At 46.6% G+C, this 24,005-nt stretch overlaps 1 protein-coding gene across 1 annotated transcript in view; it reads left to right on the forward strand.

Moving 5' to 3' along the window:
• Positions 1-24,005, forward strand: part of KCNN3 (potassium calcium-activated channel subfamily N member 3) — a 140,108-nt gene that overhangs the window by 83,209 nt on the left and 32,894 nt on the right. Inside the window, exon 3 of the mRNA XM_080915318.1 lies at positions 679-1,097. Coding sequence (XP_080771444.1) covers positions 679-1,097 — 419 coding nt within the window. The remainder of the gene's footprint in view (positions 1-678; positions 1,098-24,005) is intronic.

Consider the following 24,005-nt stretch of genomic DNA (forward strand, 5'->3'; position numbering starts at 1 on the left):
AAACACCAGCCTGGCTTAAACTCCAGCACTTAATAACAGTAGCCAGGTGTGCACGTCTTTAACCCCAGTGCTTAGGAGGCAGAAGCAAGGAGATCTCTGTGAGTTTAAGGCCAGTCTAGTCTACAAAACACAGGTCTGCAGGATTGTGAAACCCTGTCTCAAAATAAAACAAGCCCTGAAGACTCACATTTTTGAAGCTCAGTGTGTGTGTGTGTGTGTGTGTGTGTGTGTGTGTGTGTGTGTTGCTGGGGATCAAACCCAGTGTCTAATGTCTGCTCTGCTATACCCTTGGTATATACCTCCTGGGCTCTTAGTAGTTGCATGCCTCAGCCAAGGTGAGAACCAAATGTATTCTTTCTCATAAATCACAACATCCAGTTTGTCATGCTGGCTTATTTTTGTAATCCCCAAACCGGAAAGGTTGAGGCAGGTGGATTTCCATGAGTTTGACCTTGTCACAAACAAACATGACAATATCCTGGGAAGCAACTTCCAGAGGAAGGAAGTGAGATCCAGAGGGTGGGTGTCTTAGCTAAGACCTCCAGCTGGATCCACGGGGGCTCTCACACAGGGAGACTCCCAGCCTGCCCCTGAGATGGTCAAGTTCTCACCCTGCCTCTTCGGTGACAGTCCTGCTCACCTGTCCTGGCCACACTAATGTGCTCTTTGCTCCTCCAGCTCTTTGTGATCGACAATGGTGCAGATGACTGGCGGATAGCCATGACCTACGAGCGCATCCTCTACATCAGCCTGGAGATGCTGGTGTGTGCCATCCACCCCATTCCTGGAGAGTACAAGTTCTTCTGGACTGCACGCCTGGCCTTCTCCTACACCCCATCTCGGGCAGAGGCTGACGTGGACATTATCCTGTCCATCCCCATGTTCTTGCGCCTGTACCTGATCGCCCGAGTCATGCTACTACATAGCAAACTCTTCACGGATGCCTCGTCCCGAAGCATCGGGGCCCTCAACAAGATCAACTTCAACACCCGCTTCGTCATGAAGACGCTCATGACCATTTGCCCCGGCACGGTGCTGCTGGTGTTCAGCATCTCTCTGTGGATCATCGCCGCCTGGACTGTGAGAGTCTGTGAAAGGTATTGCAGGGGAACCCTGAGCGTGGGCTGGGGAAGGGAGGAGGAGGGATGTCCAGGTCTAAGGTCTGATGGAGGAGGCTGGAATGTTCTCAGATACCCCAAAGGAGAAAATGGGAGCAAGAAGAGGAGGGCAGAGTTGGTGTAGAATGTTGAAACATTGGAACCCAGGTAAGCTGGGAAAAGTATACATAACTAACTTTTGTTTCTTCTTTTAGACTGAAGTGTCAAGGCCTTCTGGTCACACACACTCCCCTTTACATTTTATTTATTTATTTATTTATTTATTTATTTATTTATTTATTTATTTATTTATTTATTTATTTTATGTATGTGAGTACACTGTCACTTTCACTGACACACCAGAAGAGGGCATCAGATCCCAGGACGAATGGTTGTGAGCCACCATGTGGTTGCTGGAAATTGAACTCGGGACCTCTGGAAGAGCAGTCAGTGCTCTCAACCGCTGAGCTGCCTTTTTAGCCCCCTGGTTATATCCTTAACCACCACTCAGTATTCATGGATTTACAAGACTTTGTATGTTCTCCTTTTGGAGATTAATGATGCTTACAGATGTTTAAAAGGCTATGATAAACCCTGCAGTAATGAAGCCTGCTTATTTTTGCTTAGTTCACATTTCCTCATATGATTACTTTGCCCACCAATCAATCAGTCTTTCTTTCTTTCTTTCTTCCTTCCTTTCTTCCTTTCTTTCTTTCTTTCTTCCTTCCTTCCTTCCTTCCTTCCTTTTTTCTTTCTTTCTTTCTTTCTATCTTTCTTTCTTTCTTTCTTTTGAATCATATACCTCTAGTAATATGTCTCTGCTGAAGGTTTGGTCCACCGACAGGCAGAATCAGCATCACTGGGAGACTTATTAGAGTACAGGGTTCAACACCAGAATCACTGAGGCAGCCATGGTATTTTAGCAGCGTCTTGCCATGATTCATGTGCACTTTGAAGCTGGAGAATCACCATGCTGGTGTGACAGATGCAGGCTTTAGGGGACTGCAATGACTCAGGATCACTCAGGGGAGTGGAGGGACTGTGGCCTCCCAGACACCTAGGGCTCTGCAATGACCAAATGGTTCTCAGCACATCCACCCTTGTGACTGCATTAGGATGGTACTACCTCCCCGGTGTCCTCTCAGGCCCTGTTGGTGACACCAGCCCTTTTCAAGCTGACTGTGTCTCATTCTGGTCAGATTCCATGTGTTGAGTCTGCCTGAGAAGCTATGGTCTCCTCTTTTTAAAATAAGTGTCACCTGAAGTAAAATAAAGCCACAGGTCTCAAGGTAGGAGCTTCGGTATGGGAAGGCACAGAGAAAATCCAGGCCTCCTGGTCGCTGTCCCTAATGCATCAGCACTTCCAACCTGACTGTTAGATCTCCCATATGCCTGTCTCTGAGCAGAGATAAAACAAGGCGGAGAATTCTAGCAGAGAGCTGGCTGAACAGTGCGCCCTTGGGAGCCGTGAATGAGATTTCCCACTGGCTTTGGGATATTCAGCCAGTGGGTGTGGCTTTCTGACTTCAGAGAGAGGCATTGTGCTGCCCAGACCATGGTCCTTATATGAGAGGAGCAACCTCTGAGAACCAAGCTGTGACTGTCAGTACTGGTGGACAGAGAGCCCAAAGCCACACGGCCCAGCTATTTAGAATCCCACCATAACACGGCAGAGAAGTTTCTTTTCTAAGCTGGGATCCATACCAAACAGCTCTTCTCGAACCTTCTCTGGCGGATACTTTTCTGTGACAGAGAAGGGAGTGCTTTGCTTCCAGCCCCCAACTCCTCCTGGAACTGTTCTGCTGCTTATTTGAGACAGGGTAGTGCAGGCTGGTTGTGAACTTGTGATCCCTCTGTCCTGTTTTTGCCCCTCCTGCCTCACCACGCTGGGATGGCAGGCGAGGACTGCCGCACTGGCTGCCTTGTGAGAATCTCTGCTGAGGAGTGCCAATCACTCTGCCTTCCCAGGCTTCAATAATGAGGGAAGGATAATGGTTCCTGCTTTACAGGATTCATGGTTAGAGCCAAGCAATCCTTGCAAACAGTACCTCACCGTGCATTGTATAGTTCCCGGCAACTCAGGACCTTTGTGGCTGCCCTTTTAAATAACCAGAATAGATTACTTACTACCACACGAGTGCCCGCTGATCCTCATCCTGCTCCCCTTTCTAGCCATCAGAAAGGTTTCCAACAGTGGTGATTGAATTTGTTATAGCCCTTTGGGGGCACTTGAGGTTTCCTATTTGAAATACATGTATTTTGTGAATACTTGTCTGGCATGTATTTCAGACGAACAGGCTGGCTAAGCAAAAGTACAACCAGATATCTACAAGTGAGTTTCATTGTTTATTGACGCTGTCACAAGTATGGTGACTTAGTGATTCGTTTCTGAAGAATACCACATTTTGAAGGTCCTTGTTTTCAAAAGTCTTTGGATCTTAGTTGATACTGAACACCCTTCAAAGCTTCCAAGTCCAAGTCCAGGCTAGACTTATCTGGTTACATGAAGTTAGCTTCCATGAAGCTGCATTAGGCTGTGTTAGTCTCTGTTAGCCCAGGTTAGACAAGATTAGCCCTTGTTAAACTAGGTTAGCCCGTGCTGCTACAGAATCCACAGTTGTTCTCTTTGCAAACATGGCTTATGAGCTTCAGTTGAACATCAGGAAACAAAGCAAGCCGGAGCCTCCCCTAGCCTGCCCTCTAGGGAACAGACTATGTGACCACAGGCTCAGGTATGGGTTAGGCATATGTGATGTGGTGCTGGGCACAGGAACATGCCGTGGCTCCTGCTTCTCACTCTGTCCTGGTTCAGTATCTCAGGCTTTATGCTGTCCTAGCCTAACCCAACAGTAGACTCAAGGAAGCCAGACTGTCCTCACGGCAGAGCTGGCTGCTGGAAGGAGTGGTTTGAGGTCACAGCTCTTAAGTGCGCAGTCAGAATGTAAGCATGACTTCAATCCCAAATGTCAAATTTATTTCCTCAACCCAGGCTGGATCCTGCAGGGACAGGAAATTGTGCTCTAGACTGTCCTAGCCATGTCCCCAGTCTGAGGTCTGAGGGCTACTGTGGAGACACAAAAATGCCAGGTTTTGCCGTTTGGTCTTTCCTGATGTCTGTGTCCTCGATTGCTTTGCCATAGTGTCTCCAGGGTTGACTTTATGTCCAGTGAAGTCTTCGTGTGTGTGTGTGCATACATGTGTATACATGCATGTATGTTTGTTCACGTGCGTATGCTCTTGTGTATACATGTGGGTGTGCATGCACATGTGTGTGTACAGTGAATATTGGCACGCACCTGTTCTGCCCTGTATTGACTAGAGCAGCAATGGCCTTTACCTGGTATTATGCTGGCTGTGAAAATGCCACCTCTCAGGGTCACACCCCTTACTCAGGGGTGCAGGAACCCACTGATGGAGTTAAAAGACCCCTTTGCCTCCTAGAGCAGTGGTTCTCAGCTAATGGGGTTTAGATGATCCTTTCACAGAGCTCTGTCTAAGACCGTCTGCACATCAGATGTCTACATCACAATCCATAACCGTACCAAAATTAGTTATGAAGCACTGATGGCATAATTTTATGGGTGGAGTCACCACAACAGGAGGAACTCTATTCAAAGGTCACAGCATGAAGAAGGCCGAGAACCAGTGTCCTAAAGGACAGCTGTCTAGGGTCTGCAGACTCTAGGGGTCCCTAAGGAGTGACCTGAGGTTTCTGTTACCACCGTACCACACCTAGCCTGTGCCCCACTTCATGTGCTGATCTTGAGAGCATCCCAACCCCCAAAATTTCTTTCCCCAGATCTCATGATCTTTGACTCTTGCTCAGAATCTGCTCTATAGGACTGGGAAGTATGCACAGAACTAGGTAATCAGGCAAAGCTCTTCCATTGCAATGGCCAGCTACTTCCTTTTAGGTCTGTAGGTGACCCTGTGCTTTCCGAGGTCAAATCCCAAGCGTAGGCTGAGAGAGACACAGGTTGCACTGGGGGACTGAAGTGTTGGGCCAGAGCAGAAAGAGGGTATAGAAAAGATAACCTTGATCTCAATCAGTTTGATCTGATAATGGCTCTGTCACCTTTGCTGTTAGGGAAGGTGGCTTGTCAATAGCCTTATGCACCATGACAGGTTCTAGAACCTGCTCTGGCTGCTGTTGCCCTGAGCGGGGGTTTGCATGCGACCCAGGTGGCCTCCATCAGCTGGACCCGTCTCTAGCTGTATGCACACACTTCTGAAGTTGCTATGGAAATCCTCTTTAGCAAGATGTGTTTTAGAAGTCATTTCTTCTGTCTGGTGTTGGCTTTTATGGGACAATAAATGTTTTTACATCTCCTCCTGCCAAGGATGTATGGGAGTTAACAAAGGCACAGAGGAGCCCTGCGTTGGGAGGGCACCACCTGGTTGCCAGGAGGGCAGCAGCAACATTGGCGGCTTGTTTTGCTGGGACCCCAGAGATGCATTACATCACCGCCTCCGGAGCCTGACAGTTGCAGTGCTCAGCATTCTCCAGGATTCTCTTGGCTGTGTGCCCACCTCCCACAGGCCTCCCAGGGCCACCCCAGGAACCTCCTCATTAAACACTGTCAAATGCCAAGCAGCACTAGAAGAGGAACAGTGGAGGCCCCAGGTCCCAATGCGCCAGGCCAGGGAAGTCGGCTTTCCCTGCATACCCTGAAAAAATGTTCTGGCTGCCTACTTGTGCATGTTTAGATCCTCGGAAGAAGCAGAAAAGCCTTCATGGCACGACAAACATAGGCTGAGTCTTGCTTTGCAAGGAAACCCTCTCCATCCTCTTGACTGGCTGGGCCCTTTTGGATTCTTCCCTACCAGGGTTCCTCAGTCTGTACACAGACGATCTGTTCTCAGGCCTTGTCAGCAGGTGTTTGGGTTTGACTGTGAATTTTAGTTTTTTTTATGCGGGTATTCTAATGAAGAATTTAAACTTAAAGATCTCGTCTGTAGAGCCAGAGAGAACCAGGTCATTCTGGGGCTGGGGTTTCATAGCTCAGGGAAGAATACTTGGCTAGTATGGAGGAGACCCTGGGGCGATTCTCAGAACTGTAGGTGAAGGGTAGGAGGAGAATGGGGAAGAGGAGGAGGAAGAAGAGAAAGAAGGGCCAAACTACATTCTTTTTTGTTAGTGGTAGTTTTTGTTTGTCTGTTTCGTAGGTTGGTTTTTGTTTTTCAAGGTAGAGTCTCTCTCTGTAGCCTTGGCTGTCCTGGAACTTACTCTGTAAACTAGTCTGGCCTCAAACTCAGAGAGATTCTCCTGCCTCTGCCTCCCAAGTCTGGGATTAAAGGCATAAGGCATTAATGTCCAGCTCTAATCTATATTACTGTTCTCTGTTGGTGACCGGTGAAGCTCCGAGGCAGGAGCAGAAAGGAACAGAGGCCCATGGCATGGACCATGACTTGAGGAAACATGGAACTTGGCTACAGGGTGAGGCTCACTGAGGAAGCCCCATGCTGAGTTGATCAGAGCTTAGCTGAAAAGAGCTTGGCAAATGAAACTTGGGACTGAGGTTGTGGGGGGGCCTTTGGTGAGGTAGTCCTCTAGTGTAGTCCTTGTGCAAAGATAAGTGGAAACCATGTGAAAATGGTGTTTCTAGACATAGCTATTTTATCTAAGATAACCTGTATTTAATATACAGGCATTCAACACACACACACACACACACACACACACACACACACACACAGGAGGATGATATATGCTAAAAAAAGTATTTTACTGTTGGAAGTCTGTGCTTGTAAAGGTTTGTACATGACTGGTTGAGGGAACCAGATGACGGATCAGGAAGGATCCCACATGTTGTAAGGAGCTCGCCTCTAGTCCTTCTGCTAGCTGGAGAAGTGAGAAGTGGTCTTCTTTAAGCAGAAATCAAAGTGGTCCTGCTCCCCAGTAGGAAAAAAAATGACCCTGAAGATGCAAAAGAACATGAATTATGGAGTACCCAAAGCAGCCTTGAAAGAGAGGTGCTTGAAGTGAGAGAAAATCAGTCTCTGTTATGAAGACAGCAGCTGAGGAATGAAAGCACACCTGTACATGCTCAGAGTGCTGGGAAGTCAAAACTTGTTTTGTGAAAAAGAAAAGCCACATTAGTGATATTGACTTTCTTAAAAAGCTGAAAGTAGAGGGCCAACTCAGACGCTTCCCCAGAGGGCCAGAAAGCGCTCATGGGTAAGGGTGTCTACTGCCTGATCTGAGGTAGAGCTCTGGAGCCGGAGCCAGTTTGGTGGGATGAGAACCAGCTTGTGCAGGAGTCCTCTGACCTCCGTGAGCTGTGACACCTGCCTTCCTCCAGAAATATAACGAAATGGATCAATAAATATTTTAAAAAGCTGTTTCAGAATCTAGAAGAGATGAGTGACAGGTGGCTAGTTGAGGTTTGGATAGACATCTAGTCAAAGATATATATGAAGAAAACTTTTCCAGAATGGCTGACAGGTGGGCAAGAAGTTGGTACACTCAGAAAGCTCAAAGATATTACCTTCTTTTTGATCAGAAGAGCAGTAGAGACCACCGCTAAACATATCTACTACTGTTTCTGTAATTGCATTAAATCATAAGATTAGCCAACATTGAGTTACATGAACAACAAAACTGTTTTCCTCAGTTCTGCTAAATGTCAAGAGTCAGTAGGACATCCTAACAGAGTTTTCAGTCTGTGATCCACTCTGTCATTTGAATAAAACAACAGAAGACTCAGTATTAAGATCTTAATTATGGGGGGCTGGAGAGATGGCTCAGTGGTTCAGAGCGCTGGCTGCTCTTCCAGAGGTCCTGAGTTCAATTCCCAACACCCACATGGTGGCTCACATATGCCTGTAACTCCAGTTTCAGGGATCCAAAAAACTTACTCAGAAATATGTGCAGGCAAAATAGCAAAAAAATAAAAACCTAAAAAATATCTTAAAAATAGACTGATGTGAAAGCCAGAGAAATGGACCTAGATATGCGTGATTGCCAAACCAAATTTTAATGTGAAAGTAAAAGTAGGTACTACAGACTAGGTGCATGAAACAAAAACAATAAGTAAACAATAGCTAGGGGATTACAAATCTTTAGGTTAAACGTTTAAGAGAAGATGGCTTGAAGGGTTTAATAAAAGCATTTGAATTCATCATCTAATGTTAGAGTATTTTAATCCTTAACATTCGAAATTAGTAACTAGAAAAAATTTTGTTGAAATCACAGTTTAAATCTTAAGGTTACCTCAAATTAGGATTTAAGACAAGATTTATTTATTTTTATTTTACACATGGGCGTTTGCCGGTATGTGTCTGTGTACCATGGATATGCAGTGTCCACAGAGGCCAGAAGGTGGCACCAAATACTTGCTGGAACTAGAGACAATCGGGTGCTGGAAATCAAACCTGGTTCTCCAGAGAACAATCAGTGCTCTTAGCCACTGAGCCGCTGCCTCAGCTCCCACATGAAAGACTTAAAAGAACATACAAAAAGGATAATAACAGCATCACCTAAGAGTTGCTCAACCCCCAAACGGTACCTCACCTGTATGAGGCCTGGGGGCTGTGACATCTCATGCCACATAGGATGAAGCTGTGACCTGAGGAGGTGAAGCAACATGCACTTTCCAAACATCAGATCCACCAAGCTGAGGCAGAAGAAATGGGGACTCGAGTGGGCAAACCCAAAGACAAAACAGAAACAGAAAAACAGATGATAGCAAACCAATCTAAAAGTTATAACGACCAACAGCAGTTGAATTTCCCTCCTCAATTGAGAGACAGCGTCCCTTGCTTTGATGAGACTTCAAAGCAGAAGTTATTTTCATGCTATTTTAAAGAGAAGGACCTAAAGCAGAAGGGACCCCCGCAAAAAGTAAGTGTGAAGCATTCTGTAACTCAGTGCAGAGGGCAGAGGGGACAGGCGGGGTTCACAGCACAAATTATTTGGTAGTTCAGAGGAATCATATGACATTTCAGATGGGAGGGGTGGGGAGAGATGGCTGATCAAGTAAGAGCACTGGCTGCTCTTTCAGAGGACCAGGGTTCAATTCCCAGGACTCTGGTTCCAGGATATCTGTGTCCCTCTCTGGCCTCTGCAGGCACTAATCCCACAAGTGGCACACAGACGTTGAAATGGACAGAACACACATGCATGAAATAAAACAATACCGATAACAGTATCATAACATAGGGTAAACCTTTGTCCAGAAAAAATGAGATTGAAAAGCTGGGGGCTGGAGAGGTGTCTTGGTGGTACAGCCCTTGTCATGTAAGCAGAGGATCGGGTTTGGATCCCAGAACCCACATAAAAGCCAGGTGGGTGTGTAATCTCATTGCTCAGAGACAGGGGATCTTCCAGAAAGCTGGATAGGAAACTCGTCAAAAAGGAAAGCTCCAGGTTTACTGAGAGACCCCGTCTCAATGTATAAGGTAGAGATGGCTTGAGACAGACATTCCACATTTACTTTGGACCTCCAGATACACACATACACTCTAGTGCACATGCGCGTGCAGACACACACACACACACACACACACACACACACACACAACATGTACAAAATAAAATAAAGAAAACCGAAATACTAAAAGTTTTGATGTAGAACTATCTCAAGACTAATGAGCTCCAGAGGTGTTCTCAGATGAAAAGTGCTCTCACAGTTGTCATCATTAAGAAGTAAAAGATGATGGAGAGATGGCTCAGTAGTTAAGCACTGGCTGCTCTTCTAGGAGACTCAGGTTCAAATCCCAGCAACCACATGGCAGCTCAGAATCACCCTTAATTCCAGTTCTAGGGGATCTGACTCCTTCTGGCCTGTGTGCCCTGCACAGAAGTGGTGCACTGACGTACATGCCAGGCAAAACACCCCCATATATAAAATGAAAACAAATAAATATTTTTTAAAGTGAAGAAGGAAACCAGATATTGTGGCACATATCTATGTATGTGTGTCAGGAGCCCGAGGCAGGAGGTTTGTATTTAGTTTTAGGTCGACATGGGTTACATATTGAGAACCAGGGCTTCATACCAAGATCTTGTCTTAAAAAGCTGAGAAAAAGAGAAGGAAAGGAAATTATGCTTATTAGAAGGATGAAACAAACCTTAGACGGAGTGCATGCTAAAAGAAACAGGAACTAATAAATTTTTAAAACAAGATTTATAAATCTGAAAGTTGACAAGTTTAATAAATTTGAACAATTTCTGCTGTATTGGAAAACAAAATTAGAAATTTTAGGGGAAGATAATGAGTGATTCGTGGGGCATTTTAATCAATAAGTGGGAGCAACTTGGCTCGTACAAGAGAAGCCCAGGAGGGGACTTTCCTTATGGATATTAAAATGTATTATAGAACAAGGAATAATTAAGTCTCTCAGGCATTGCTTATTACTAAAGAACCCGGCAATGTCAGATCGATAAAATGCAATGGAAACTCCTCTGATAGATCCTAGTGTGGAAACCCAGTCGTGGAGAAAGAAAACCAATTAGAAAGCAATAGATTACTCAATAAACGTTCATGGGGAAATTGGAAGCTTGGATGAGATATCAAATTGGCACGCTTCCTCTCACTAGCCAGCAAAACAAATTCCAGGTAGATTAAAGAGTCGGATAGATCTAAGAGAAGAAATACGAGCAGGAGCCAGAAATCAAAGTGAATATTTAATCAATCCTAGGGTGAAGAGAAACATTAGGCAGAACATCTCAGAAGAGAACAACCGTGAAAGGAAGCAGGCATATTTGATTACACCATAAACACAAATGTAGATTTCTGTCCTTTAAAATATATAAACCAGGGTTGGGGAGATGGCTTAGCGGTTAAGAGCACTGGCTGCTCTTGCAGAGGTCCTGAGTTCAATTTCTCATGGCCACTTATAACTCCAGTTCCAAGGTATCTGACACCCTCTTTTGACCTCTACAAACACTAGGCATACAAATGCTGTACAGACATACATGCAAGCAAAATATCTATACACACGGTATATATTATTATTTTATTTATTTATATTATACAGCATACATGTTAATATCAATTAATAATTAATTATGTATATGTATAATAAGCTAGAAATGGTAAAATCCCAGAGCCAGGGAGGTGGAGGCAGAAGAATCAGAAGTGAATTTAAGATACATGCCTCAAAAACAAACAAACAAACAAACAAAACATTAAAAGCAAATGTTACTTAAGAAAGACATTTGCAACAGATGTGACAAGAGAGAAATATCTCATTGTCTAAAGCAGTGGTGGAAATCAGCCACAGTTCACCGCCCCGAAGGCAGGCACAGCAGAGAACAGACTGAGAAGACACCAGCATGAAAGGCAGTGTGTCCACTGCTAACCCTGAGTTTGCCACAAGTTGAGCAATGTGAAGCTTTAACTTGTTGCTGTTAAGGTCTTCCTCTTGGTAGTGGGGTGGGGTTGTCTCACACTAGAGCAAACAGGGAGTGTAGCAGCATCTTCCTGAAAACAACATGGTTGGGAAGCTCTGGAAGATTTATGGCTTTAATCCACTAAGTCTCTTTCTAGAACGTTCTTTCAGTGGAAGAATCAACTGGTAGTCAAGAGTCTTCAACGTAATGTTTGTCTATAATATTAAAGATTCAGAAATGAGGTGAACATGTAGGATTTAAATGCTTAAATAAAGGGGCTGGAGAGCCGATGGTTCAGCAGTTAAGAGCACTGGCTGCTTTTCCAGAGGATCCGGGTTTGGTTCCCAGAACCCTTATCACATGGCTGCTGACAAACCCAGAACTCCAGTTCAGGGGATCTGATGCTCTTCTGGTTTCTCTGGGCACTGCATGCACTTACATGCAGGCAGGCAAAACACCCATGCACATAAATAAACTAGAGTCTTTCAAAGCATGTTTAAATAAGGCATAGTGCATGCTTACAGTGAGTCCTTAGGCAACAATGTTTACAAGTCAGTCTTTTGATGGTTACATTGATGTGGGGAAACAGTCTTCTGTAAGATCTGGAGAGGGGCACACTGAATAGGACTACACAGGACATTGGTTTGTCACAGACACAGACAGGCTTGGCAACCAAGTAAATAGCAAGCTCTTCTCTCGATGGGATATAATATTATTTTTTTCATTAGACTAATTGCATTTTTACAAGACTGTCTATATGTGCAAGAAATGGGCTTGGGAGTCACAAGAAAATGGCTCCACAGTCCAAAGCCCTTCAGTAAGGCAGTGAGCTTTACTTCTTCAGGAGGGGTGTAGCCAAGGCGAGCAGGCAAACACACTTGGCAGCAGGAATGCCTCTGCGTTCTTCTGCCTAACACAAAGTGATCCCTCTCCTCACATTTTCCCAAAGATTGGCTGGCTTAAAAGGCAGTTTATAAGCAGAACCCAATCTCCTGCACCAGGTGCAACCCTAAGCATGCACATATTTTGACTTCAGAAAGTGCTGACTCTGGAGGAAATTTGAATTTCTGCCAAGTGATGGGTTTGAAAAAAAAAAAAGAAAACCTTTTTAATGGAGTTTTGTCTTATTTTAATCCTTGGATAGAAAAGACAGGATGATTTGTTTACAATTTCCACGCTATATACATTGTGATTGTTATTGTTCTGTTTTGTTTTTTTTTGTTTTGTTTTTTTCAGACAGGGTTTCTCTATATAGCCCTGGTTGTCTTGGAACTTGCTTTGAAGACCAGGCTGGCCTCGAACTCACAGAGACCCACCTGCCTCTACCTCCAAGCGCTGTGATTAAAGGCCTGCGCCACAACCACCACACTGTACATATAGCCACATTTTTAATGAAGAGAGGCATCTGGCTTTGAGGTTTAGACACACCCCTCGTTTTATCCTCTGCGTGAACCCTCATGTCCTATCAACAGGGCTTGGGAAGGAAGGTCGGGTGGTGCAGTTTCCACATTTAATCCCCCTGGAAGAGTGCCAAAAAGTTCCTTCCAGAGGGTTCCCCTTCCCATCTAGCAGCCAATGGCCTTAGAGACAGGGAGGCTGACATGACATATGGGTCATCTCTGGGGGCCTCCATGGGAGTGACACCACGGAGTGTGTGGGTGGGGCTCGCAGATGCTAGCTTGCTTGGTAGAAAGGTAGGAAATATTGCAAGTTAGGATGCTTCTGTTTTTTTTTTTTTTTCACAGCAGAGTTTCTCTTTCTGTTATTTCTGATTCACATTTGTTTTTCTTTTTTCCGTTGCAGTATATTTCTGCTCTTTGGCCCTTAAAGAGCAAAACTGCATGTTCCTTACTATTTTCTTTATTCCTTAATTTATGTTGAATATACATTAATTATAAGTTGTATCTCTCAGAAGAGAGGTTTTCTAACAAGGGCAGTGCTGAGTTCAGGGGCACCTGAAGGGTGAGCCCTGCAGGAGTGTCAGGGTACCGGGAAGCTCTGCCTGTCTCAACCTACCACCCAACTCCTCCAGCCTGTGGTACCAACTGTGGGTTTCCCTCCTCTCTCTTAGACAAACATCTTTTGCTCCAGGATGTGTGCTTTGGAGATACCCACAGGAGTGGGGAGTTGTATAGCTTGCTTTTTTTTTTTTTTACAGTCACAGGCAAGAAGTTGCTTTTTTTCCTACAGTGTATGATAAGGACTCCTGGTATCTGTCCAGAAGGCCGTGGGCTCTGGAGGAGACTGGTACCTTCATCAGTGCCTTATGAGCAAGGGAACCTCTCAGAGAACAAGGGGGGGCATCACAGCAGGCCAAGCAAGAGACATACGTGACTTAGAGTCTTATATCCTTGTGCCTGGTGAGGAGCTATTCCTGTGTGTCCTTATGCACCGGTGTCCCAGATACTGGGTCTATGCTTGGACCCTTGCATAGTCTTAAACTCTCTCTGCTTCACTGTTTTTTTTTTGTTTTTTAAAAAAGATTTATTTATTTTATGTATATGAGTACACTGTAGCTGTCTTCAGACACACCAAAGGAGGGCATCAGATCTCATTACAGATGGTTGTGAGCCACCATGTGGTTGATGGGATTTGAACTCACGACCTCTGGAAGAGCAGAGGTCCTAACCACTGAGTCATCTCTCCAGCCCTACTTCATGTTTTTAACTCTTGTTCCCCCCCCCCTTTCGGGAGCTTTATCTGTTTTTGTCTATCATATTAGATTTTTGACTCTGGCAAAGAAATTACAAAAAACTTCAAACAAAATAGTAAAATTTTGGAGGGGCAAAAGAAGATGGGGAAAGGGTCAGTCTAAGCAAGAATGGCATCTAAAAACTTCAGGGACAGAGGCTCCTCCCTTGTTACCCCTACTGAGATGGAGATGTGACTTTACCTCAGATTGTTCCAGAAGGCTGCTGGAGCTCCAGTGACCGCACCTACCTTCTAGCAGTGAGGAGAAGGAATGTATCTCTGCTCTTTCCTTATGGGGGCACGCCCCTCACACTCACACTGGTCAAATAGTGTCTTTATCACTGATGTTAATAGCTTACTCCCAGGTTTGCAAAAATGGACTACTGGGCCACAGCTGTCTCCAAAATCAACATTCTTAGTTAACCTGTGTCTATGCCAAACCAATCCAACCCTCCATGAGGGGTTTCAAGCTCTTTGTTTCTTGCCTGTAATCTCTCTCAATTCATCTCTCTCTGCTCCTACCGGCCCCGACCTTGCTGCTTTTCTGTCTAGTGAAGTGTGAGGTTCTGCTACACCACTCCATCACCCTTCCAAAGCTTCCGTGTTCCCACCAGAAGGTTAGTTCATACTTGTTGGTTAGAGTCTGCCAGCGTCCACTGCCCAAGGCCAGTGACCAGCCACTAGCTGGCTTAGTCCTAGCAGTGAAGACAGTAACACCACAGGTCTCCTCACGGAAGCTTTATTGTTGATAGTGAAAACCTGGAGTGAGCGGCCTGGGCCCAGGTTGCCATAGTGGTGCCTGCATGTGTGCTACAGCCTCCATGAGGTGTGGGAGGCAGAGGCAAGGAGACTGTACATTTTCAGCCAGCCAGGACCACATCATAAGATCCTGTCTTTAAAAGCAAACCAAACAGGAAACGGGCTGCTGTTTATGGCTCAGTGAGAAAAGAGTTCACATTCAAGTCTGCCAACCTGCACGGCAAGGGGAAGAACTGAGAACCGAATCCAGCCAGCTGTCCTCTAACCATCCTTCAAATATGCCATGCTGTGTATACACATGCACACATACATAGATACACACATATGTCCACATCCATATCCATGTGTATAAGCATATGCATGCACATACATGCATGTGTATTTACATACACACATGTACACATAAACATCCATGTGTATGGACACATGCACGTACTCACATGTATGTGTACGCACAGATGCACAATACACATGCACACACATGCATGCACATGTGTGAATGTGTACTGTGAACATGCATGTGTGCTGTGTGCACATAACACACACAAGAGGGTAGGGAGGAGAGGAAATAGGAAGAAGAAAGAGAAGAGAAGGGACAGGAGCAGAGAAGGTAGGATAGGGAAGAGAAGGGGAACAAGACAAGGAAAGGAGGGAAGAAAGCAAGCCCCGCCCATTGCCTCACAGAGCATGAGCTCGGGCGAGCCTATGACTGTGGCTGGCTCTCAGTCTCCAGACCTTTCCCTTGCTAGGCCCATGTTCCTGGTTTACAGATGGGACTTAAACCTGCCCCGCTTACACCTTAGGTGGGTTCACGAAATGGAAGAGCCATCAGAAGCTGGGAAACCCCCAAACACAACTCACACTCGTTCCTGCTACTCCTGACCCACAAGCAAGTGGGCAAGAGGAGAAGAGCGGGACCCCATCTGTGGATAAGGATGCAGGGGCTCTGGCAGTGGAGGCCTGAGGCCTGGGGTGCAGAACTGGGGAAGAGGGAGAAGGAGGGGAAAGAGCATAATGTAAAGAATGAATTAGCTTTGTCTTGCAGTTCGAGCCAAGTGCTTATTTTACAACTTCTCGAGGGCATGTTGTCTGGTGTCTCAAAAAAAGAATTGTGATTGGTGTGATTAAAAAGATAATAAAACCAATAGAGATTTTCATAAGGGAGCGAGCAAGGATAGAAATGCCTTGCCATTCTTTGATAGGCTTCTCCTGGGAAATACATACCAAAACCAGTACAGTCGACACCTATATTGTCAAACTTACAGAGGCAACTGAATGCTGTAGTTGACCGGCCAGCAGCTTTTAATTAGTTCTTTTGTCAAATACCATTGTTTTCCTTCGGAACATTCTTAATGAGTTTTGTCCTTGTTTTACATTTTCAATTATAGATTTTATGTAGGGAATAGACATATCTTGAGGCTGTCCATGACTTCAGAAGTTAGACTTGCTGCCTACTGTGATTAGCAGCCTGTTGAGGTACACCACAGGGAGAGTGCTGGGACCCAGCCAGACTGGGAGGGTTTGAAAGGAAGGAAGAGCCCTTGCTTGCTGGTGCTTGCTGACTTCTCACAGCAGCCAACAATCTCAATGGTCTCTGGTCACCTCCATTTCAAAGATCGAAGCCCTGAAGCCCGAGTTGGGGCCTCTCCCATCATGGCTGTAGCTGCTGTAGGGCCGCCTCTCCCAGAGCACTGCCCTCTCAGGAGCTGAGGGTTGCTTCGCAATAGACACTGTGCTGTACCCCCTGGTCCTCCTTTCTTCTTCGTCACTTCCCAGAGCTCCGTGAAGAGCGTGAGACACAGTCACTTTAGAAATGGAGAGGCTTGGGAAGGTGCAGAAGGCAGGGTCTGACCCGACTCAGTACCTGGGCAGCCGGGGGTGGTATCTTGTGTCAGAGACCAGGGCCTAGGCCAACAAGCAAATAGATGCCCCATGTGAATGCTGCCTGAGGCCATCTTGTTGCAATACAATTCTGATTCTTTGAAAGTCAGTGGAGAATCAGGCCATTGTTCTATAAAAGCACTTGTCAGTCACTAATAAAAACTACTTGTTAGTCACCACCATGTCTTCCCTAATGAAACTGCATCCCCAGTAGACAGGATCAGCACAAAAGAGAGGAGATCTTGCAGGGAGCTACCAACCAGCCAGCTCCAGGCTGGGCTCCCAGTTTCCCTCAGTGTGTTGAGTCACTGCTTCCTCCATCTGCACGTGCTTGGCTCTGCACACCTGTTGGGCTCACATCCTCCTCCTGGGGTTCCCCAGCACCAGCACCCCCCTCTCTCTCCCTCCCATCTCCTTTGTTCCATGTCTTACTGCTCTCATCTGAGGTTTTCCAGTCCTGTGAAGTGTCAGAGGTGGGCTGTAGTTTTCAGGCAACATCTTTGTTGCCTAGCAACATGTTACAAGCACCTTCTTCTGTGTGGCTGCTTCTTCTGAAACAGCTGGGGCCAGGGACACTGGGACCAAGAAATCCCGAGGCTTCTCTGGAATAATGATGGGGAGAGAAAGGAAGGGGACAGACAGACTGACTGACTGACTTGTTTGCATAATTCTGAGTGTAGTCACTCCTATTCTTCAGTGGTGTTGCTGGCAGACCCTGTTCTCCTGTCCTGTCATGGATCCCTGTGGATGCTGAATAGTCAGAGTACTGACTTGGGAACCATCAGAGACTCTTGAAAGTCTTACTGGATTGGGAGGCCTCTTTGATGGCTGCCCAAGGCAAGGCCAACCTGAAGCTGACCTCTGGTGTTGTCTTGTTTCCTGAGCTGGTATAGGCCTCCTGGCTTCTGCTTGAGTAGCCAGCCCAGCAATAGTTGCCCTGAGAGTGGGAGGGAAAGATAGGGCAGGCGACAGAGAGAGATTTTAAAATGAAACAGGAACCAGAAAGATGGCTCAGTGGGTAAAGGTATCTGGCACCAAGCCCGAGTGTGATCATGAGCTGATTTAAGACAAGCCGTTTATGAATCCGTCTTCTCAAAGATGGTCCAGTATTGTCTGATCTGCCCTGCTACTGTGGGGCTGCTGGGTGAAAGCAAGAGGCTCCAGAGATCACAGCCAGTATGAGATGGAGGGGCCAGTACTCACAGACCCTGTCCTTCATCTACATTAGGATGTGATAGGTCCTAAGCAGGACAGATGTCACACCTTCCTCCAGGCCCTGTAGTTGACAGAAATCTCTGTGGGTCATCTTGTCTTTGCCTTGCTCTTCATTTTCTTCCAGCAAGTACCTCTCAGTTTAGGGGGCAGGAAAAAGGAATTCTAACAGCAGCACCCTATGTGGTGATAGAGGGGGCCTGAGGTTGTGGCCTAAGTCCCAGCCAGGAGTTCTGCTTCCAGGGGCTGCTCTCACAGACGGTGGGGCATGCAATCTTTGAAGATTTAAAAGCTTGTGCAGCAAGAAAACTCCTCTCGAGGGGTGAAGTTTGGTGTGATTGCCTCTCTTCATCCTTTTCTTTACAAGTACTAAGCATTAGCATCGGAGAAGTGTTCCAGAACCTTCCAGCTAATTATGCCAAGTGAAGTTTCAGGGAATTGGCAGTGGGGATGGCAGACCTGAGGTAGCTCCTAAGAACCTCCAACCTCCAACCCTTGGACATCCTTTGCTTGAAAATATGTGGTACCAGGCCTGTGAGAACATTTTAGAAGGAGACAGCATGGTCAAGGAGCCCCATGCCTCGTCCATGAAGGCACAGGCTAGACCTGTCCTTAGCCTGGCCCAGATGCCTTTACAAGGACCTCTTTCTTTCTTCATGGCTTTCTAACAACTGGAAATTTATCCCCCCCTAGAATTCTCCCACTCACACTCCCCCAAGCCTCCAGGGTTCCTCTTTAGCACCCCACTTCCCATAGCAGGGAAGGTCTCCCCTCCAAAGCTCTCACACCTTGCCCTTGGGTAAATGACCAAGGAAACCCTTTTAGGGCATTCCTCCTGTTTCTGTCTGTTCTTGGCCATAGAGTAGATCATTTCACCTCACTCCCACAGGAGCCTGTCTAGGTGAGACATTTGTTTGCCTGGCTGCAGGATTTTCACTCTTGGGGAGAAGAAAACTCTTCTTTTCCTTTGGGGCTCTATTCAGGACCGGTGTCTCTGCAGGGCTTCCCTCCAGGGGGTGCCATTGAAGCCTTTGTGAATGTCAGTTCCTGGGGCTGCACATAACCCACGCAGCTGAACAGGACAACCCAAGCTGTAAGTTACAAGGGTCCTTTTCATAGGCTCAGAAACCAGAAAAGGAGAAGTCCTCAACAGTCTCTCCACCCTACTTCCCTATGCCTTTGTTTTCTTGGAGGCATAATACAGTTAGGCGCAGGGCTGGGGACTTGGGCAAAGCAGGCTTATACTCAGTTCAAGCACTCCATTGATGCTTTATTTACTTAATTTTTGGCAAAGGTTGCGCTCAGGGGCCTTGCATATGCAGGCAAGTGCTCTGCCTCTGGTTCATCCCCATCCCAGTTTTTTTGTAATTGCTTTATGTTTTAGATCAAGTCTTGCTGTGTAGCTCAAGCTGGCCTTGAACTTACTTACTATGTAGCCCAGACTATGCTCAAATTCTTGATTCTCCTGTCTCAGCTTCCTGAGTATTGGGATTATGGTATGCACCCCCATCCTCCATCAAATATTTTTTTATTTTGTAAATATCCCTTAATTAGGCTGAACTAGGCTTCCAATCAGGAAATAAGAAATGACGGGATCTCATCTCTCACATCTGAGAGTGCATTACAGTTGGCACACATGACTCAGTGCTGGTACTCAATAAATGATAACAATGGTAATTCTTTCTTAAAATAAAGCTACCATCCGGCCCTACCTACCTCATGGAGATAGCTCCAGAAATAAAGTGAGAAATAGAACATTACCAAGATTGCAGAGAAAATATTTTGCAAGACTCCCAACTACTTTTATTTTTGTCTTTGTCCAAGAGAATGCAGCCTTCAGAAACCCCTTTGCCTACAAGTAACACTCTGTGACAGATGGCAGGTGTCAAGAAAGGCTCAGCCAGGAGAGAAAAGACTCCCAGACATGGACAGAGGCCCTGGGCAAGTGGAGTTGAATAAAAATCAAATACAGCAGAGACCCTTAGAGAAAATAAATGAGACAAACTTGAAATGCCATCTCTCCCAAAGCCCCAGTTCATGCTTGCCTCTTTCAATAGTTTTCTTGGTGCCGCTAACCTGGCTGAGGGACTGGGCCAAGCATCAGAGGGTCAAGGCCTGTGTTGAGAAGTTACAGGGAGCCAACAAGCTCAGAGGGCACTCGGTCAGGAAGAAAGTCTAAAGGAGGTGATGTCTTCTGCCCACAGGGGTCTCCAGATGGGAGGACCAGTGTGAGCAGCATCCAGGAGTGTGAGAACAGGCCCTGGAGAGAAGCAGCTGTTTGCTGAGGATCAGGCCTCCTTTAATACCAGAGAGGGGGTTCCAATCTAAGACCTTAAGGACCTAAGACAGTCCTTAGCTCTTTAGTCAAAGCTAACAGTTCCCAGACTTTCTCTTTTTTCTTCTTTCCATCCTTCTTTCCTTTCTTTCTTTCCTTCTTTCTTTCTTTCTTTCTTTCTTTCTTTCTTTCTTTCTTTCTTTCTTTCTTTCCTTCCTTCCTTCCTTCCTCCCTCCCTCCCTCCCTCCTTCCCTTTCCTTTCTTCTTCTTCTTCTTCTTCTTCTTCTTCTTCTTCTTCTTCTTCTTCTTCTTCTTCTTCTTCTTCTTCTTCTTCTTCTTCCTCCTCCTCCTCCTCCTCCTCCTCCTTCTCCTCCTCCTCCTCCTCCTCCTCCTTCTTCTTCTTCCTTCTTCTTCTTTTCTTCCAACGCCAGCGCTGCCACTGTCACCAAGCCTTGGACAGAGGCCTGGGGGATTGAAAAAGAAACCACACACACACACACACACACACACACACACACACACACACACACACGGGTCACTCAATAATCGGTGAATGCCAATTAGGCTTTACCCGGGACTCCTTTTTTATGGGGTGAACAACAAAGCCTGGGGAGGCCAGGTGCAGTCACGTGTGTACAAAAACAGGATGTAGCTCGGATGGATTGTTCTAGGGCGTGGTTAAGAACCACAATGGATACAAGGAAGGAGTTCTTTAGCAAAACAAGTAGAGGAAGGAAAAATAAGGCCAGGCTCCAATGGCAGGTCACAACATTCTTCTTCTTCTTCTTCTTCTTCTTCTTATTATTATTATTATTATTATTATTATTATCATTCCTCTCTCTCTCTCTCTCTCTCTCTCTCTCTCTCTCTCTCTCTCTCTCTCTCTCATTCTTTCTGTTTTTCCTGGCGACTAAGGAGAGCTGCTGTTCAGATCCCTGGCTTCCATTCCCCATGAGCTTCCATTATAGTGGCTCTGAGCCTCCTTCCTATGAAAGAAAGCAAGTCAGAATCCCGAACAAGGAAGATCTCACAGGGCCGGAGGGGCACAGGGCCAGGTGTGAATGCCTCCGGGTGTCTCTGGCAGCCATTTCTTCTTCCTTCTCTCCTTCCAGTGGGAGCCACTGTTGGGCTGGAACACAAGAGGTGCCTGTGTTTTGGTAGAGCTCTGTAGCTGCCGTTTAGAGGGAGCTAAGATGGCACAGACTAACTGTGAGGCAAGGTGCCCAGTGTGGGAAGTGCTGGAATGATGCACTGCGGGAGTGTGGAACCTAGATCCGCAGGACAGCTCACTGGAAGCATAGTGAGGGTAGAACAGGCTCAAGAACAACGCCTGGGTCCTAGAGGGTGGGGGTGGGGGTGGTCCTGCCCACGAGAAGAAGGGGAGATGGGTATGGAGAGGACCTTCAGGAGCTCCCTGGAGCAGGGACCTTGTCCTGACTCATTTTCTTCCCCCCTATATCTGATGACCTGGTAGCTACAAGCAAAGACTGGTTGGTGTCCCTCTAGAATGGTTCCTCATGGAGGCATGGGTGACGCTTTTCTGAGAGTGGGGCTCCCACTCTGGGTCCTCCCAGGAGGCTGTGTAAGTGAAAGGAAAACAATGAGAGGGGAGAGGAAAGAGGATGACAGAAAAGAACAGCAACAAGAAGAAGGCAAAGGAAGGGCAGGAAGGGAAGATGAATGGTTAGGAAGACCAGGCCTCAGGCTGCACAGGCCCCGATGCCTCTCACATACTAGCACCCTGAACTGGTGATTTGGGGAGAATGTGTCTTGACCTGCAGCTTCCTTGGCTCTCAGCCATCTCTTCAACCACCCTCCCCAGCTGGGCTTTACCCTGTCAGCCATTCTGGCGGTTCCTTATAAACACACTGCTTTTACAGAAGGTCCCTTGTCCCATGTGTCTAGGTCCATGTCAATCCACTTGTCTCAGTTAAACATGGCTTTTGTCACGGTGGGGTCGTCTGGAGTCTGGCTTCAGGAAGCAGACACCAAGCCCGGCTCGATCTTTCTTGTTGACGGGATGAAGGGGTAAACCGAGGCCACGTTGTGTGTGAAGAGCTAAGTTCGGTGGGAATCATGTTTGATCTCTCCTGTGATGGCCCCATGAACCCAGGAGAGTTGCAGCATGCTTCCTGTCGGAGGAAATGCCTAAAACGTGGAGAGACAAGCACTTATCACAGCAAGATGTTGCATGCAGGGCTGGTATGGGAAACCTCCCTGATGCTCTCTGCCCACCCCCTTCCTCACCACATACAGCCTACTGCCCCGGAAGACACATTCCCAGGAATGGCAAGCACTTCTTCCAGACATTGCTTTTCTCCATTTCTACACATCTTGGTAAACATTTCCCAATCAGAAAAAAACATGGAAATATTTTTTTTTTTTTAATAAGAAGAAAGAAACACTGCAAATGGCGAAAGCGTTGCCAGATGAACCATCTGGTTTCTGATTCAATAACCATCCAAAGAGGTGGACAGCGTTCCCTCTGAGGAGAAGATGGAGTGTGGAGGGAACAGCAGCTGGCCTCCCTCAAACAAGGCTTCCTCTGGCAAGGTTGAGGTGGGTGTGGGGAGTGGAAACAACCAAAGACCCAGGGAAGCTCAGCTGGTGTCATTCAGATGTCCCAGGACCCTGGTGGCTCTCTTTCCTTACCTCTGGGTGCATACTGTTAGTTCCTAGGCCTGTAAACAAGGGGCTAGATGTTTTGGAAAGATGCAGCTGTCAAAAGGGAACATCCTCATATCCCTAAGCTAGAAGCTTGCTCTTGAAAACCAGTGTACTGGAAGGGGTCTATAGGAACTGGAAGGGGTCTATAGGAACTGGAAGGGGTCTATAGGAACTGGAAGGGGTCTATAGGAACTGGAAGGGGTCTATAGGAACTGGAAGGGGTCTATAGGAACTGGAAGGGGCCTTTTATTTCACGCTTGAAGACCCTTATAGAAGGAGTTGTCTTTTGGGTGGGGTGAGCAGGATGTCCCTGAAGACATTCACATTTCAGCTAACTCTGAGTTTCAGAGACTTCTTTATACCCACTCCACCTCTCCCGCATTTCCCCAGTACCCACAAGACCTGGAGAAACCCCAGCCATGGCTAGCCTTGGCATGCTAAGATTACTTGATTCTTAGAGCCAAGTGGGGATCTGGACAAAGGCAGAAGCAAGGACTCCATGATTTGCCTCCTCTTCAGCACTAGCTTACTGGGCTCCCTCTGAGGGGCTGGCAATAGCAGAGGCAGAGGCACTGCCAGGCCAGTGATGGTGCAGCCAGTTCAGAGGCTGTCTCCATGCCTTGTTCTGTCTACTGTGGCTGCTGTGCCTGGGCTGGGAAAAGAGGTCAGGTTCCAGCCTTCATCTCCTTTCTCCTGCTGGGGGAAGCCAGTTTGGTTGGTTATGCTTTGGGGTTTTTCTGTTGCCTACCAGTGAAACTAAGGCAATGGCCCTCTAGCTTTGTTAACTTTGTCCTGCCTGCTTGTGCCTGGGCGCTGTGACCAAGTGGGATGTAGCCTGTCTTCTTTCATCCATTTGCTTGGCAAGCTTTCACTGAGTAGCAGGGATGCATCAGTAAGGGGGTGTGGCAGATAGAAACAGCAATGACAAAACCAAACATTCAACATGTCGGGTGCTGCAATGCAGGGGCGGTAGGAAGGGGGCGTCTCAGGGCTGAGAGCCGGGGCATAGTCAGAGGTGGGAACAGGGTGACCCAGAGTCTTACCAAGACGCTGACTTGTGAGCCAAGGACTAGTCTAGGGGAAGGGG

Source organism: Micromys minutus (genome assembly GCF_963924665.1).
Source record: "Micromys minutus genome assembly, chromosome: 4".
NCBI classification, from domain to species: domain Eukaryota; kingdom Metazoa; phylum Chordata; class Mammalia; order Rodentia; family Muridae; genus Micromys; species Micromys minutus.